At 35.1% G+C, this 19,634-nt stretch overlaps 1 protein-coding gene across 1 annotated transcript; it reads right to left on the bottom strand.

The window, feature by feature from the left end:
- Positions 1-220: 220 nt before the first annotated feature.
- On the bottom strand, positions 221-19,489 carry spmap2 (sperm microtubule associated protein 2). Its single transcript, XM_026251572.1, is given in 7 exon segments — positions 221-515; positions 676-835; positions 16,423-16,549; positions 18,112-18,178; positions 18,279-18,340; positions 19,143-19,247; positions 19,453-19,489. Coding segments are annotated over 6 exon segments (720 nt in total). The 5' UTR covers positions 19,205-19,247; positions 19,453-19,489; the 3' UTR covers positions 221-273.
- Positions 19,490-19,634: the final 145 nt, after the last annotated feature.

Here is a 19,634-nt window from a genome sequence, read left to right on the forward strand (position 1 = left end):
ACTCGAAAAAAACTTTCCGAAACTTGTGACAAACCGGAAGGAGTATTTTTGGAAAAGAAATACTCCTTTAAACGTACAACTTAATTTTTTAAACTTTGTCCATGTTTAGCATGGGAATCCAACTCTTTAACAGTGTCAAAAACTCAGTATGCATGGAATAGCATTTCACCCCCCCTTTAATAAACTAAATGCAGAGCATTTAAGCCTTTTTTAAAAAACATTTTTTTAAATCATTTACTGAAAGAGCTTGACTAAGGATAGTGGAATGATTGCTTATTGGCCTTTACATTTGCGTGGTAAGGGTAAAGACAGCTCCAGCAGTCTGGGGGATGCGGTGGCGGCCCGAGCCGCAGGACAGACCTGGTAGGGGTCGTACCCCTCAAACAGGGCCTGACGGGTCTTAGGTCGAGCCAGTTTCTGCAGCCTCTCACCGGCTACGGCCTTCAGAACATGATCTGGAACCGGCCACGAAACAGGCCTCGCGAGAGAGTGCTGTGCATGGACCTGCTTAGGAGCTGAGAGTGAAAAATAATGACGGAAAAGAGAAAACTAATTACCATTCAAACCCAACTGAACCCGTGTCAGGAACTCTCAGGGTTACTTTCTGAGCAGTTGTAGACTGTATACACAGCAGATGATCATTTACAGTTTAAAAAGGCGGTGATGTGCACTCACAGGCCAGCTGTAGTATGCGTGAGGAGGGTGTGATGGGAGCGCTGATCGTTTGGGTGCTTGAATCAACGCTGCAGTACGTCAATAGTGTCTTCACCTACTTTGGTTGTGCCAGCTGACAGATTCTTGGACTCGGCTTGGCATTTTTAACCGCAACACTTAACTGTAAGATCACAAGAACCCAGATGGTGCCACAAGTCATACAAGTAACATTGAAAAAACACATGATTTTGCAGAATGTTCTCGAGGGCCAAATACAAGTCTGATGCAATGTTTTAAACCTGTTATGCAAGGCGGCAAACCCAGTAATAAAAAGAAAGCAGGTGAAGCCAGATGAACAATGATAAACTTTAGAAGCAAGAAATCAGCAGGTCTGACATAACATTTTGAGTGTCATTTGTGACTCTGGAGCACAAATCCAGTCTGAAGTCTCTGGGGTATATGTGTAGCAATAGCCAAAAATACATTGTATGGGTCAAAATATCAGATTTTTATTTTATGCCAAAATATTTCAGAAAAATCAAATGGACCCTTATCACTGGTTTTATGGTCCAGGGTCACATTTTGTAGCATAAAATATACTATAACAGTTTTATGTTAATATCCTGAAGTAAATATAATTTCTATGATCTGTTTTCACGTTAATTAAGGTTAATTAAACTATCAGATATTTTGCTGTGTTTTGTCATGTTTATTCATTTTTTAATATACAGTATATACTTTTTTAATTTTATTTAATATTTTTTGTTTATTTAGTTATGGTTATTTTAGTACTTCAACTTAAACTAAACGAAATTGTATAAGTTGTCTTGAAAAAATAAGTTAGCTTCATAACATTTATTTTATATCAATTTATGTTTTTGTTTTATTATTACTCTAAAAGTATGTACTTCCTTCATGAATAGAATCTTCATACTTCGAGTATATGGTGATGAGACAGCAAAAAATACCCAGACATACTAAATCATAGCACAGATATGATTTTCATTTGTCTTTGCACTGGCATGTGTTAGCATCCTGCTACATGAAGTGTGAAAAGAAAAAAACAAACAGGAAATGGCTCAATGCATGTAATTTCCCCCCCGTGTCTATAACAAATTTCATATTGAAACAGGACAGATTGAAGGGATTGTCCCCATTTAAAAATAGCTAATAGCCTTTAGTTGAGTTCACACCTAATTTACTACTTAGGGACCATTAGCCCAAAAAATAATTTAGAAAATGCAATGGAAAAAGATTGTCTGAGGCCACTAAATTGCTTCTACTTTGTATTATTTACAATCTAGTATTTGTCTTTAATAATTTGTAATAAATAATACTTTATTACATTTTCTTACATTTATTCCGGTACATTTTCTATTTACTATAGATCTCAAAATTATTCAAAAAATGATTGTAATGCCTCATATCATAGCATAAACTTTTCTCTTACGTCAAACTTATGTAGTGGTGTACATAAAAGGTCTTTGCATGTTGTCAGATTGTGGGTTGTAGTAGTATTTAGGCACCGGTTGTAAGAGGTATTGGTGAAAGTCTTCATTGTCTTTGGTGTTCAAGGTTTCAGTTCTGTCATCTGCAGGTATAAAAAACCCTCAAATGTCACTTTTGCCAAGAGGAGTGGAACTTCCTCCACAGAGGTGAGAACCACTCATGCGTAAGTAACTACAGGAAGTGTTTGGGTGCCGTTATTGATGCTGAGGGGGAAATCACATTTCCACACTTACTGATAAGAAGAGAATCCTGCGCTGAGCCATTGACATTTAAAAATAGCTTGTAGTGCAGACCACAGACATGATGATGCAAACTGAAGCATATGCTCTGAATCCTTGCAGAACTGCCTCAGCTCTTGATATTTGTGGGCTTTTTAAAACTTGAAGATTGCATGATAAAAAAAAAAAATGATGCATTCACCCGATTTTAAATACTACCAAACATTAATCTGACAAAATGTGCACGAGATCAGAAATTAGGATGAAAAGACTTCTTTGCTGTTTTGGTTTTTGGGTCCCTATAAAGTCATATCTGACACACACATTTCTAATGCCTCTAAATGATCAACATGATAAAATCTTTGCTTAAAAAAAAAAAAATTCACAATCTGCAAAAACAACCTCTGTTATCTGATTGATCGTATATTTTTTTAGCAAGTAAAATGCCTTTTACAATTGTAGAAGCATTTAGTGTGTGGTTTATGTGTCTTTTTGCAGTGAAATCTTTACAGATTTTTTTATAAAATAGACTTAAAAATAAAGTTTATATCATTTACAATATTTCAAGATAAACGTGCCTCTGGCTTGCTTAGTTGGGGTCACTTCATCTAAAGCGATATCGTTGACTTGATTGCAAATAAATGCACAGACACTCTTTAAACTGAACAGAGATGACGTCACTGAATTCAGTGATGAACTGCCTTTAACTGTCATTTTGCTTTATTGACACACTGTTTTCCTAATGAATGTTGTTCAGTTGCTTTGACGCAATGCATTTTGTTTAAAGCGCTATAGAAATAAAGGTGACTTGACTTGACTTGACATGTAGACCACTGAATTTAATTAGCATTCTTTCATCTCTCAGTCATCATTGCATTGCATTATATATTTTGCAACCTCAGAGTCTGTTATTATGTTATTCAGATTTCATTGATTTAAAAGTTATCAGAATTTCATCTAAATATCAGCAATTGCATCAAGTGGCATATTTTGGCTCAGTTATAGAACCAGTGAAGGACCAGTTATAGGACCAGTGAAGAACTTTTTTAAAGAGAGCAAGATCACAAATTCATTTGCAAAAGTGCAAAAGTGCATAACTTTGTATTATTTACAATCTAGTATTTGTCTTTAATAATTTGTAATAAATAATACTTTATTACATTTTCTTACATTTATTCCGGTACATTTTCTATTTACTATAGATCTCAAAATTATTCAAAAAATGATTGTAATGCCTCATATCATAGCATAAACTTTTCTCTTACGTCAAACTTATGTAGTGGTGTACATAAAAGGTCTTTGCATGTTGTCAGATTGTGGGTTGTAGTAGTATTTAGGCACCGGTTGTAAGAGGTATTGGTGAAAGTCTTCATTGTCTTTGGTGTTCAAGGTTTCAGTTCCGTCAGTAGTTCTATCATACACTTTATCTCAAGTCTTGATGATTTATTACCCTGATTTATGGCCTGATTTATGGCCGTACAGTCCGTGTAGATTGACAGGTAGTCAGAAGTGTGCATGGTCAGTTTGGATTGATGTATGACTATAAGGCCTGTCAGTCAAAGCGGTTGCCATGCCACTGGGTCCTGTGACCCTTGATTGACATGGCAGAGGTGTGTAAATCAAAAGATCAAAGAGATCTCAGATTTGACTTGTGTTGTGTTTATTACTGGATATATGATGGTTGTATCTGTTACCAGAGCAGTGGGGGGTTTCTTATGATGGTTGTATCTGTAACCAGAGCTGTGGGGGGGTTTCTGTGAAGTTCCTTTCTGGCTTGTTGTTCACACCTAAAGACAGTGGGAGGTGTTTGGGTTCTTCCTGGGGAAAAAAAAATGGCTGTGCAAAAGTGAGGGTTTTGACACCCTGACAGGATCAATGTTTGTTTGATCTATATGGTGTTGATACCTAGGCACCGACAGGCCACATGCTCCCCATCTACAAACACATTTGAAAAGGAGGACGATGTCTGGTGTCTTTCCAGGTGAGAATTTCAAAGAGTGAGAGAGACAATTATCTAAATCATCAACTAACCAAGCCGCTGAAGAGATAAATAATTGAATGTTATCTGGAATTAATAAAATCAAACAGGCATTCCTTAATGTTATGAAAATACTATCCATAATATGTGGTGTTTAAAAGGAGTTGAAATCTCACGTTAATTTTAAAACCAACTCTAAACACACACACACACACACACACACACACACACACACACACATTGGTTTTCCATGTTCTATGGGACATCCCATAGACGTAATGTTTTTTAGACTGTACAAATTGTATTTTGCATCACCAAACATCAACCTTACACTTAAACCTACCCCTTACACAAAATTTCTTTCATTTTAAGATTTTCAAAAACACTTCATTCTGTATGATTTATAAACGTTTCCTCACGGGGACAAAAACAATTCCCAAGGATTTGGGATATTGCCATCATTGTTCCCCATAACATGGGGTATACCTGAACCACACACACACACACACACACACACACACACACACACAGTAAAACTGAGTAAACTAAATTTGAATTATGAGCAAAACCTTATTTGTTGTTTTTACGTTGTGTTATGTACATATTTTTTCATTTAATAATCTAACCTGTAGATAGTATGTGTACTGTAAATGAACAAATATACATTTGACTTAAACTCAGTAAAATAATTACACCTTCCATTTTAAACATGTTTAAAAGATTACACATTGTGTGTCACTAAAGCAAGGCACACTGTCTATTGTCTTAATTATTTTTTAAATAACCTGATGACCAGCATTGTTTCTTTAGATCATTTATGCACACAAGTGCTTTTTTCACACGACTAGAAAACTCTTAGGATGTGTTTGGCAAACATCATTTCTACATCTTAAATGCATGACTGAACTTTTCTCATTCGACAGAAATACTATTTTCTAATTATTTCCCCGGCCTATAACACGTGGTGTAAATGTTCTTACCTAGAACAGAAAACATACACTTTGACTATTTGATTATTTTGTAGGCATCATGTAATGTTAAATGGTTTACAAAAAAAATTTAGCACCAGCAGCTGTGATTTTCAAAATGAAAGAAATGTACAAGCTAAGGATGTTTCAACTATTATCATCATTTCCTTTTGACTCTGATAAACTGGTAATGAATTTTCTATGCAAGTGACACGATATACAGTTCTCATACTATTTGTGTAGATAGCTGTGCTAAAACATTTATGACTATTTTTGCATGCCAGCAGATTATGTCAAGGGTGTTTCACATCTAAGAATCACAATGTTTTTTAAATGACATTTTTCTTACAACTCAAGATTTAGCCATATCAAGATTTTGGACGGCCGTTCACAATTTGTTTGTTGGACTGTACGTTTTTAGGTGATCTCTGTGTGGTGTCATCATAATAGGAATAAATGAAAATTAAGAACTTAAGTTACAGTTTTTCTCTTCGAGATATTTCTTTTAGTGCAACTTTGTGTCTGTCCAAAAAGTGTGATCACATGAAGCATCGACACAACAAAAAATTAAGTCTAGCTGTTTTACACTTAAAACTATTACAACCTAAACAAATGAAACGGTTCCACTGAAAGATGCCCACTCGTTTAAGTTTGAGCATGTTAAAGTTTCCACACTCCTGTGTAGAGATAAATTTTATCCATAACCTTTTGTGTATTCACGTGACCAAATCACTAAGAAAGAGAGTATAGCAAGAAAGCAAATGTTTACAATGCATATAAAATTCAGAATACAATTGTTAAAAAAAAAATTATGTTGATTTGTAAATGGTATTTTTTATTAATCCACTAGATTAAGTCATCTTGTTCAGATAGCAGATGAAACTATTCACATTTTGTTTGTTTGGCCGTTTTTGTTTGAATACTCCTGTAAGTTCATGCTAACTCTCGCGTGGGAAAGAGAGCAGGGTGAGCACATCCTATTCATTTAAGAAAAAGTATTAAACATTTGACCAAACTTTTTTATTATTTTGACAAAACACAACAACATTAAAGAATGTTATCCGTTCCTATGGCCATCTTCTTTGACTCAAATAAAGCAACATCTCTGGTGTACGCAAGCATCTACAATGTGTGTATGTGCTAAACATCTGTTTCTCCCACTTCTGCCAGATTTGTTAGATGGGCTTTTGTTGTAATACAGACACATTTGAGAACTACGATGTTCTCACTTTTGTAATGGTTATAGAAAAATTCAAAAATAACTCTTGCATACGTAGCAAAACTGACTAAAAAAATCACTGAATTATGAAATGCAAAAGTGTGTACGGCATTTGACAAAACAGGATTTTAGCTGTAATGAGCACATAAGACAAAAATTTTATTTTGTTTTATTTATTTATTTTTACCAGAGATAGTCGACTGATCTGTTTAGATGTTGTTTTGCCGTTTTCTGATGAAGAGTTTTCTCTGACTGTGGTCAAACATACAGTGCCTGTTCATAGGAATTTTTACAGCATAACTACAGCATAAAAATATCGCCCCTACATCTAGAGCTCTTGTTCAGCTGATGATGATGTTCACATTTTTATTTGTCATACTCGTTAGTTTCAACATTTCTACTGGACATTAAAGAGTAGGCCTATGTGTACTCCCTTTATGTCAGAAGCATTAACATCTACTGTGTGCTAAGAATTTTCTGCTTTCTCCACTTTTGGTGGATTTACTAGAGGGACTATGTGACCTTGTTGTAACGTGATTACGTTTAAGATCCATATGATTGCACTAAACCCCCTTGAATAGGTTATAGACATACTCTTTTATACAGGAAATGTTTCCACAACAGAAATATGTATCAGAATAACAAATACCTAATTTGAAAATATGAAATCCTCTCTTCTAAACTATTGTGAAAACTTTTAATGTTGATCCGGCCCACCAGCCGTGTATCTTTTTCATTGTTTTTTAGATAAAGACTATTCTCAGAGTTTGGTAAACAGGCAAAAACATGAACAAAATGTAGTACAAGATGATTAAATGATTGTCAAGAGACTGTTTAAACTGAGATTGTGATGCACTTTAGAGCTTTTTCTGGTCTACCAGTGTCACAAAGACACAAAATTTTCAATCAACTTGAAAATGAGTCCTGCCATTTTCTGTTCTGACTGTTACACTTAATACAAACCCATCTATTACACTTAAAGTTAGACATTAAAAGTCATGGATGCCACAGGAACAATTTCCTTTCTCTGTTTCTCTAAACATCACACTGGTAAATAAACCAGAGATCACATGTAGAAAGAATTCTTTGAAAGGGGCATGTTTTAGTCCATTTTAGATGGTCTGCACCAACACATGTTTTAGATGTTTTAGGTATTCATCAGACTAACAGGTTTGATTCGGGAAACACACACAACTGGAACTGAGTGTTGTCATGTCTTTATAATTGATCTACTTTTACTTTTAAAACAACACAGTGTGAAATTATGGTCTTCGACAGCATGGGCCCCTGAAATGTTGTAGTATATCTTTGTTTTCTCAAAATATCTAAACATTTATCTATCTTAAAATATTAGTTATTACGTCTTTACAAAGTTGTCATGTCTGACATTTACATTTTTAAGAACATCTGATATAGTTTATCATCTTTAAAATTGTATAACGTATATTTCACCAAACCTTGACGCCTGAAAAACGGGTTTAGCATCAGTCCACATTTCAGTTGTTAGCCAGAAAATGCAAGTGAGCCGAGATTTCATAACCCAGATAATCTACATGATGTGAAACTAGCTCACAGTTACATTAGAGTTTTGGGGTTCTAGTTTATGTTGAATAGTGTTTGTTACTGTTCCACATGTTTAACACCACATTACTCCATTATATACGTCAGATTTCTTTAAATTTGCTCGATTAAAGAATTTAACACAGTTTTGGGTAATGTGAGTGTGTGTGAATATAGAGGATCTTTACAAATATTTTTTCTTGAAATATCCATCTAACACTCTGAACCAAGACTGCTTCTTTTAAATATAACATTAACACATTCATAATAATTATAGTTCTCGGCCGATTTGTACATTATTAAATTATATTAGTGGTCATCACAAACTTAAGGTGTAAACAAAACCACCATGCAACAGTGTACTTTAGATTTACTAGAAAGATAATTTTGATGCTTTGTTCGCAAGGAAAACATACATTGTTTAAGATGAAAATAATCTCACTGAATGTGCTAAAGCATCCAATGTTTTATGACTACTGAAGGTGTCACATCCTTGTTTGTTTCACACTTGTGGGCTCCTACCTACTTTCCAAGTGTGATACTTAAAAAAGCTTTAGGGGCATATAGTTAACCACAGAAGACTTTCTGCATGCTCCTGTCACAATGGCGGCCGCTGCTCCAAACAGTCCATGTTGAGAACAATTTTTTCAATGATAAACAAGCTGTTTCAGTCAATTTAAATTTATTTTAAAACCGAATGATCAGTCAGATAATAGTGTATTCGGTATAGCAAACCTGAACAATGATGTTGTAATGTTTCTTTTTCAGTGTTTATTCACCCTTCTATGTGTTCCTTGCTCTATGTTTAATAAATGGCTGTTGGATTAAATTTTCCCAAGCCACAATACATTACTGTTACTTGAAACAAGTGTCTTAACAAAAATCCTAATAAACCTCGTAATCTATAATCAAAATATCTTCCAGTGAAAATGACAGAATTCTCTTTGGTGACATAAGCTAGGCTTCGCCGGTCAAAACACATCCCTAATTAGGCCCCTTCACCCTCCTCCACTTTTAGAGTGCAACACCCCCATCTCAACAACCAACCAAGCAACATTTGAAACGTACAAACAAGGCCACCCTTTTTTTTGTTTAAATGTACAGAAGATCCACCACTACTTCCTCGTGACTATGGCTAGTCTTCTTCCCCTGTGAGTGGCTGACCTCATAAACTCTGCAGTTATCGCAGGTTTTCCTAGATCTGCGAACAAGGGGTTTTACAGCACGGTCAACAGAGCTACTGCAACATCTTGTTGATCAAAACATTATCTACATGGACTGACAGAATCAGCTTCAACAATCAAATTTGTCTGAAACTGATGCACTCTCTAATTTTTCAAATAATAAGGCTTCGACAGATCTGAACCATGAACCAGAAATTGAAACTGAAATTGCACAAGGCCTGGATCGTCATGGATTAATACAGTCAGTCCAGATTCTGGGAAATGGTGACAACATTCTATATTGATTAGGGTACAAAGTTTATCTCTTGAATTAAATTCTGAAAAGGATGTCTGACGCTGGGCAAAAGCAGATGGATTGCAACTGGAGTTCTGGTGCCACTACGGATGATCAGCTGAAGTGCGACTGCACCCTGGGTGAAGCGTGTCATGTAACAGACTACATAGACACTATGTTTAAACAGCGTTACCGAGAACAAATGATCAAACTGATGCATGCGGTCATAGAGAATCCAAATCATGATTGTACCGGAGATACCAAGTGTGTAAAAAATCTTAAGAATGAAATGAATGTTGTAAGAAGCCTGAAAAATAACCCATGGCCTGATTTGACTAGTATGTTTATTACCAGTAAAGAATCAGTCTGTGTAACGACTAGAAAAATTCTGGATGTGATGTCTGAATGTGACGATGAGATGGACATTAACGAGGTTCTCCGTCTGTGTACATGTGTAACAGATTTATGTACATTGTTGGTTTCAAAAAATTATGGTTCCATGACATGTGAAATTGTTCAAACTTACATCAACTACATAATAGAACAAAACATGCTGGCCTGTAGAGATTTTCTTTTCTGGCTAGACCACCTGTAATGTCATTATTACTGTTTGTTAGTAATGCCAATTTGACCATTTTCTTCACTATTTCAAGGTATGAATGTATATTCAAAAATCTATTGTTGAAATAAAAAGTTGAATCACATTTTAATCTTTTGTGGTTTATGAAACAATGGGTCTGAGCTCATGAAAAATGTGTTAATGTTATATTTAAAAGAAGCAGTCTCGATTCAGAGTGTTAGATGGATATTTCAAGAAAAAATATTTGTAAAGATCCTCTATATTCACACACACTCACATTACCCAAAACTGTGTTAAATACTTTAATCGAGCAAATTTAAAGAAATCTGACGTATATAAACACAGTAAAGCAGACAACACAAAGAGCTCGCTAACATTACAGCAGTTCTGTTTGCAAAAAAAAAAAAAAAAAAAATCCAGAGACTGACATACACAAAACTCTTTACAATCATGCGGGACAATACAATACGATTGTGATGTTTAAAATGAAACCATGGTTCAGAACAACACGCACAAATCATGGAAAGATAAAAAGAAAACATTTTAATTCTGCTACAACTAAGGCTCAAGCTCATTTTTGTTTGGTCTGGTTTCAGAGTTGGACTACTACAGTGAAAAACCTTTTATACAGTACATATCTTCACAATGGAGTAATGTGGTGTTAAACATGTGGAACAGTAACAAACACTATTCAACATAAACTAGAACCCCAAAACTCTAATGTAACTGTGAGCTAGTTTCACATCATGTGGATAATCTCAGTAATGAAATCTCGGCTCACTTGCATTTTCTGGCTAACAACTGAAATGTGGACTGATGCTAAACCCGTTTTTCAGGCGTCAAGGTTTGGTGAAATATACGTTATACAATTTTAAAGATGATAAACTATATCAGATGTTCTTAAAAATGTAAACGTCAGACATGACAACTTTGTAAACATGTAATAACTAATATTTTAAGATAGATAAATGTTTAGATATTTTGAGAAAACAAAGATATACTACAACATTTCAGGGGCCCATGCTGTCGAAGACCATAATTTCACACTGTGTTGTTTTAAAAGTAAAAGTAGATCAATTATAAAGACATGACAAAACTTAGTTCCAGTTGTGTGTGTTTCCCGAATCAAACCTGTTAGTCTGATGAATACCTAAAACATCTAAAACATGTGTTGGTGCAGACCATCTAAAATGGACTAAAACATGCCCCTTTCAAAGAATTCTTTCTACATGTGATCTCTGGTTTATTTAGTGTGATGTTTAGAGAAACAGAGAAAGGAAATAGTTCCTGTGGCATCCATGACTTTTAATGTCTAACTTTAAGTGTAATAGATGGGTTTGTATTAAGTGTAACAGTCAGAACAGAAAATGGCAGGACTCATTTTCAAGTTGATTGAAAATTTTGTGTCTTTGTGACACTGGTAGACCAGAAAAAGCTCTAAAGTGCATCACAATCTCAGTTTAAACAGTCTCTTGACAATCATTTAATCATCTTGTACTACATTTTGTTCATGTTTTTGCCTGTTTACCAAACTCTGAGAATAGTCTTTATCTAAAAAACAATGAAAAAGATACACGGCTGGTGGGCCGGATCAACATTGAAAGTTTTCACAATAGTTTAGAAGAGAGGATTTCATATTTTCAAATTAGGTATTTGTTATTCTGATACATATTGCTGTTGTGTAAACATTTCCTGTATAAAAGAGTATGTCTATAACCTATTCAAGGGGGTTTAGTGCAATCTTATGGATCTTAAACGTAATCACGTTACAACAAGGTCACATAGTCCCTCTAGTAAATCCACCAAAAGTGGAGAAAGCAGAAAATTCTTAGCACACAGTAGATGTTAATGCTTCTGACATAAAGGGAGTACAAATAGGCCTACTCTTTAATGTCCAGTAGAAATGTTGAAACTAACGAGTATGACAAATAAAAATGTGAACATCATCATCAGCTATATGAACAAGAGCTCTAGATGTAGGGGCGATATTTTTATGCTGTAGTTATGCTGTAAAAATTCCTATGAACAGGCACTGTATGTTTGACCACAGTCAGAGAAAACTCTTCATCAGAAAACGGCAAAACAACATGTAAACAGATCAGTCGACTATCTCTGGTAAAAATAAATAAATAAATAAAATAAAATAATATATATTTACAAGTCACACTTTGACAATTTTTGTCTTATGTGCTCATTACAGCTAAAATCCTGTTTTGTCAAATGCCGTACACACTTTTGCATTTCATAATTCAGTGATTTTTTTAGTCAGTTTTGCTACGTATGCAAGAGTTATTTTTGAATTTTTCTATAACCATTACAAAAGTGAGAACATCGTAGTTCTCAAATGTGTCTGTATTACAACAAAAGCCCATCTAACAAATCTGGCAGAAGTGGGAGAAACAGATGTTTAGCACATACACACATTGTAGATGCTTGCGTACACCAGAGATGTTGCTTTATTTGAGTCAAAGAAGATGGCCATAGGAACGGATAACATTCTTTAATGTTGTTGTGTTTTGTCAAAATAATAAAAAAGTTTGGTCAAATGTTTAATACTTTTTCTTAAATGAATAGGATGTGCTCACCCTGCTCTCTTTCCCACGCGAGAGTTAGCATGAACTAACAGGAGTCTTCAAACAAAAACGGCCAAACAAACAAAATGTGAATAGTTTCATCTGCTATCTGAACAAGATGACTTAATCTAGTGGATTAATAAAAAATACCATTTACAAATCAACATGATTTTTTTTAACAATTGTATTCTGAACTTTATATGCATTGTAAACATTTGCTTTCTTGCTATACTCTCTTTCTTAGTGATTTGGTCACGTGAATACACAAAAGGTTATGGATAAAATTTATCTCTACACAGGAGTGTGGAAACTTTAACATGCTCAAACTTAAACGAGTGGGCATCTTTCAGTGGAACCGTTTCATTTGTTTAGGTTGTAATAGTTTTAAGTGTAAAACAGCTAGACTTAATTTTTTGTTGTGTCGATGCTTCATGTGATCACACTTTTTGGACAGACACAAAGTTGCACTAAAAGAAATATCTCGAAGAGAAAAACTGTAACTTAAGTTCTTAATTTTCATTTATTCCTATTATGATGACACCACACAGAGATCACCTAAAAACGTACAGTCCAACAAACAAATTGTGAACGGCCGTCCAAAATCTTGATATGGCTAAATCTTGAGGTGTAAGAAAAATGTCATTTAAAAAACATTGTGATTCTTAGATGTGAAACACCCTTGACATAATCTGCTGGCATGCAAAAATAGTCATAAATGTTTTAGCACAGCTATCTACACAAATAGTATGAGAACTGTATATCGTGTCACTTGCATAGAAAATTCATTACCAGTTTATCAGAGTCAAAAGGAAATGATGATAATAGTTGAAACATCCTTAGCTTGTACATTTCTTTCATTTTGAAAATCACAGCTGCTGGTGCTAAATTTTTTTTGTAAACCATTTAACATTACACGATGCCTACAAAATAATCAAATAGTCAAAGTGTATGTTTTCTGTTCTAGGTAAGAACATTTACACCACGTGTTATAGGCCGGGGAAATAATTAGAAAATAGTATTTCTGTCGAATGAGAAAAGTTCAGTCATGCATTTAAGATGTAGAAATGATGTTTGCCAAACACATCCTAAGAGTTTTCTAGTCGTGTGAAAAAAGCACTTGTGTGCATAAATGATCTAAAGAAACAATGCTGGTCATCAGGTTATTTAAAAAATAATTAAGACAATAGACAGTGTGCCTTGCTTTAGTGACACACAATGTGTAATCTTTTAAACATGTTTAAAATGGAAGGTGTAATTATTTTACTGAGTTTAAGTCAAATGTATATTTGTTCATTTACAGTACACATACTATCTACAGGTTAGATTATTAAATGAAAAAATATGTACATAACACAACGTAAAAACAACAAATAAGGTTTTGCTCATAATTCAAATTTAGTTTACTCAGTTTTACTGTGTGTGTGTGTGTGTGTGTGTGTGTGTGTGTGGTTCAGGTATACCCCATGTTATGGGGAACAATGATGGCAATATCCCAAATCCTTGGGAATTGTTTTTGTCCCCGTGAGGAAACGTTTATAAATCATACAGAATGAAGTGTTTTTGAAAATCTTAAAATGAAAGAAATTTTGTGTAAGGGGTAGGTTTAAGTGTAAGGTTGATGTTTGGTGATGCAAAATACAATTTGTACAGTCTAAAAAACATTACGTCTATGGGATGTCCCATAGAACATGGAAAACCAATGTGTGTGTGTGTGTGTGTGTGTGTGTGTGTTTAGAGTTGGTTTTAAAATTAACGTGAGATTTCAACTCCTTTTAAACACCACATATTATGGATAGTATTTTCATAACATTAAGGAATGCCTGTTTGATTTTATTAATTCCAGATAACATTCAATTATTTATCTCTTCAGCGGCTTGGTTAGTTGATGATTTAGATAATTGTCTCTCTCACTCTTTGAAATTCTCACCTGGAAAGACACCAGACATCGTCCTCCTTTTCAAATGTGTTTGTAGATGGGGAGCATGTGGCCTGTCGGTGCCTAGGTATCAACACCATATAGATCAAACAAACATTGATCCTGTCAGGGTGTCAAAACCCTCACTTTTGCACAGCCTTTTTTTTTCCCCAGGAAGAACCCAAACACCTCCCACTGTCTTTAGGTGTGAACAACAAGCCAGAAAGGAACTTCACAGAAACCCCCCCACAGCTCTGGTTACAGATACAACCATCATATATCCAGTAATAAACACAACACAAGTCAAATCTGAGATCTCTTTGATCTTTTGATTTACACACCTCTGCCATGTCAATCAAGGGTCACAGGACCCAGTGGCATGGCAACCGCTTTGACTGACAGGCCTTATAGTCATACATCAATCCAAACTGACCATGCACACTTCTGACTACCTGTCAATCTACACGGACTGTACGGCCATAAATCAGGCCATAAATCAGGGTAATAAATCATCAAGACTTGAGATAAAGTGTATGATAGGACTACTTCCGTCATCTGCAGGTATAAAAAACCCTCAAATGTCACTTTTGCCAAGAGGAGTGGAACTTCCTCCACAGAGGTGAGAACCACTCATGCGTAAGTAACTACAGGAAGTGTTTGGGTGCCGTTATTGATGCTGAGGGGGAAATCACATTTCCACACTTACTGATAAGAAGAGAATCCTGCGCTGAGCCATTGACATTTAAAAATAGCTTGTAGTGCAGACCACAGACATGATGATGCAAACTGAAGCATATTACATATGCTCTGAATCCTTGCAGAACTGCCTCAGCTCTTGATATTTGTGGGCTTTTTAAAACTTGAAGATTGCATGATAAAAAAAAAAAATGATGCATTCACCCGATTTTAAATACTACCAAACATTAATCTGACAAAATGTGCACGAGAACAGAAATTAGGATGAAAAGACTTCTTTGCTGTTTTGGTTTTTGGGTCCCTATAAAGTCATATCTGACACACACATTTCTAATGCCTCTAAATGATCAACATGATAAAATCTTTGCTTAAAAAAAAAAAAAATTCACAATCTGCAAAAACAACTTTCTGTTATCTGATTGATCGTATATTTTTTTAGCAAGTAAAATGCCTTTTACAATTGTAGAAGCATTTAGTTTGTGGTTTATGTGTCTTTTTGCAGTGAAATCTTTACAGATTTTTTTATAAAATAGACTTAAAATATTTAAATACTTAAATACTTAAAATATATTTCAAGATAAACATGCCTCTGGCTTGCTTAGTTGGGGTCACTTCATCTAAAGCGATATCGTTGACTTGATTGCAAATAAATGCACAGACACTCTTTAAACTGAACAGAGATGACGTCACTGAATTCAATGATGAACTGTCTTTAACTGTCATTTTGCATTATTGACACACTGTTTTCCTAATGAATGTTGTTCAGTGCTTTGACGCAATGCATTTTGTTTAAAGCGCTATAGAAATAAAGGTGACTTGACTTGACTTGACATGTAGACCACTGAATTTAATTAGCATTCTTTCATCTCTCAGTCATCATTGCATTGCATTATATATTTTGTAACCTCAGAGTCTGTTATACTGTTATTCAGATTTCATTGATTTAAAAGTTATCAGAATTTCATCTAAATATCAGCAATTGCATCAAGTGGCATATTTTGGCTCAGTTATAGGACCAGTGAAGAACTTTTTTAAAGAGAGCAAGATCACAAATTCATTTGCAAAAGTGCATAATATGTAATGCATTTACTGACAGCGGCAAGCAGAGGGCGTTCAGGCTGCCATCCATCAGCTGGCATTCGAGGCAGTGCCAGTGAACACACTCTTTCAGAAGGACATGCTTTTAGCGCTGCTGCACTAATCATCCACTCCGGTGACCTTCTGTAAGGACAGACATATGAGCTATGTTCAGAACAGCACACTCCCATAATGCTTTTTCTGCAGCACACTGTGCATAGGATGCAAATTCTCTTTATGCAAAAAAAAAATCCCTTGTGGCCTACTCCAGTTGCCAAATGTGCAATGTAGGATGAGACGAGAGCACAATATTCCGAATGCAAGGCAAAGCACTTAACTGTGGAATAAAATGCCAGGTTTTGCATTATGTTTTCTAGAAGCTATAAAACAAATGAAGTATGCAGTAACCTTGTTCTGTTTTGGACTGTGATTCTGATTTATTTGCCATCAGCCTCTTTCTTTACTTCAAATAAACTAGATGACACCTCACTTGAGAGAGCCAGATTCATATTTTAATTTGAACTTATTACAGATGCCATCCTCAGTGAAGAACGCAGTCAATTAAAGCTCTGTGATGAGCTTTGAGACTGAGTTTAGGGTTTGAATGAAACCAGGAGGACAAGTGAGTACAGTCGGACAGGGAGAGCTGTTATTACACGAAGACGTCAGTCATTGTGCTGCTGTGTGATTCTCTAAACAGATACTGAACTGATGAGATGTGCATCAGGAGACACTGTGGAAGTGAAATCACTGTTTGTATCTTTTAACAAAGATAAAATGGAAAGAATAAGAGTTTAACTTATTCTTAAATTAACTTAATAGAGTTTATTGCTTCTATTGTTCTTATTTGTATGTTGCTTTGGATAAAAGTGTCTGCTAAATGATTAAATGTAAAACTCTTACTGCCTATTGCATCTTCACATTAATGAAATGTGTAAAGTGGTTATAAATACTTAATATACATGTACAGTACAGTGTGCATATTCCCTTTTCATAGGAACAGATTTGGGGAAATGTAGCATTACATCAGTTGCTCACCGATGGATCCTCTGCAGTGAATGGGTGCCGTCAGAATGAGAGTCCAAACAGCTGATAAAAACATCACAATAATCCACACCACTCCAGTCCATCAGTTAACATCTTGTGAAATGTAAAGCTGTGTGTTTGTAAGAAACTAATTCATCATTAAGTTGTTAACTGCCACTTTTTGAAGTCCATATTCTGTTGTCCTCTCACATCAAAATCCACCAATGTATTTCTTTAAAACTAATTCGGACTGTTTTCGGTTGTAAACAGTGTTTGATATGTGCATTCAGACGAGATGACTTTTTCCTGGAGAAATTAATATTATGGATTTGTTTCATACAAACATAAAGTTTTTCACTTCGCAAGACATTATTAACGGACTATTCTGTATAATATATTACTTTTGGATTATTCTATTGTGATGCTTTTATCAGCTGTTTGGACTCTCATTCTGACGGCACCCATTCACTGCAGAGTATACGTTGGTGAGCAAGTGATGCAATACTACATAATACAATCTCTCCAAACCTGTTCTGAAGAAAAAATGAACTCCTCTCCTTGGATAGCCTTAGGGTGAGTACATTTTCAGCTAATCTTCGTTTTTGAGTGAACTATTTCTTGAAGAACTGTAGCTTTAATAAGTGAGTAGTTTTAATGGAGATCACTTTTAATGGAGTCACCTGCTCGCCTCGGTGAAACGGCTTGATTCTTTGCTCTGGGCCAGCTGCTCCAAGCGAGGAGTCAGTTCTGTGGAAACAATTTCAATGCATGACTTGAAACTCCGGAAAAATGGAAACAATAACATTTTCACATTGCATAAAGGCAGTAAATAAAGTAATTCTCATACCAAAGGCAGTAGTGTTGTTCTTTGACCTGGTTGGTATTTCATCAAGCCAGTATACTGAGCGCCTATAAATATAAAAAAAATTTAATAATTATTGCATCAATGCAGAAAGATAAATGGGTGGTTTGAACACGTATAACTGCTGTATTTCATCATAAATATACAAAAGTATTTCTGGAGTCAGTGTTATGCCCGGGGACATGGCTGAGATGAATTAAAGCATTGAAGATTCACAAAAGGAAGCCCAAGTTATCTTCTGTTTGAATGAGTCAACGAGCCCCCTTGTGGAGAAATATGCGAGTTCATTTAAAAAACTAGGTCAAACACTGACTGAGGTAATGACCATGTGTGAGAGAATGAGTCTTTACTCTCCTGGGATGCAGCAGTTCAGTGTTGTCCTCTGTAGAGGATGTTGCCACAGTATATATGCAGTATATCTTTTCTTAACTGATTTTTAAAGTGACATTTCAAAGCCCAGTATGATTTCCTTTTACATGAAAGACGTTAATCATGCATGTCCTCTCCTCTGGATAGGATGCTGTACATGCATTTTCATATTTCACATGGAGATATTTATCTGAAAATATTCTGGATTGTTATTACTCTCTCATTTATGCTGTTGCCTATTTTCATGCATTACAAGTTACACCAAAAAAAAAACAAATTTTGTTTACTGTTTGGAACACTAATTTTTGCATTCATTTACAAAAATAAATAAATAAATAAAATAAAATGTATTTCTTTAGTATCTATAAGCATGTCACTGAATAAACTGGCAGTAAGAGGCTTTATTTAAAAATAGTGTCATATATATATAAGGCATAGCCCTCTGTGTTGATCTATATTAGGAATCATATGTTAATGTACCTGTCAGGGAACTGGAGCAGGTTTGGTTTGGGCCTCGAGAGCTGCTCTATCCGTGCAGGCATCACTGCTCACTGAACACTACAGGTTCCTCGAGCCTAAATGTATCTGCATAAACAATTAATTAAATGAGACATTACATAAGAGTGAATGTTGCAAATGAATTCCACGCCCTATTAATCATTTAATGCAGAATTATAAAACACTTGTTATTAAACATGTTCAGACTACGTAAAAGCAAGTATTGTTTTCATATTTAAATCACTTTTATAGCGTTTTATTAGATAAACAGAGGCTTCCACAACTCACTCACCGATCCAAGCGTCAGGTGCGCTGCAGCGCGTTACGTGTCACCACAGCAACAGCTCACGTGCGCGCGCTCTAATTAACCAGGATCTTGTGTTTAAAAAAACTCCTAGTTTGTAAACATGCTACATATAGAGAGGTTTAAAGTCGAATAAACGTGTTTTTAAAAAGGCATATGGCATATGCATA

Source organism: Carassius auratus, unplaced genomic scaffold, assembly GCF_003368295.1.
Source record: "Carassius auratus strain Wakin unplaced genomic scaffold, ASM336829v1 scaf_tig00027603, whole genome shotgun sequence".
Taxonomy (NCBI): domain Eukaryota; kingdom Metazoa; phylum Chordata; class Actinopteri; order Cypriniformes; family Cyprinidae; genus Carassius; species Carassius auratus.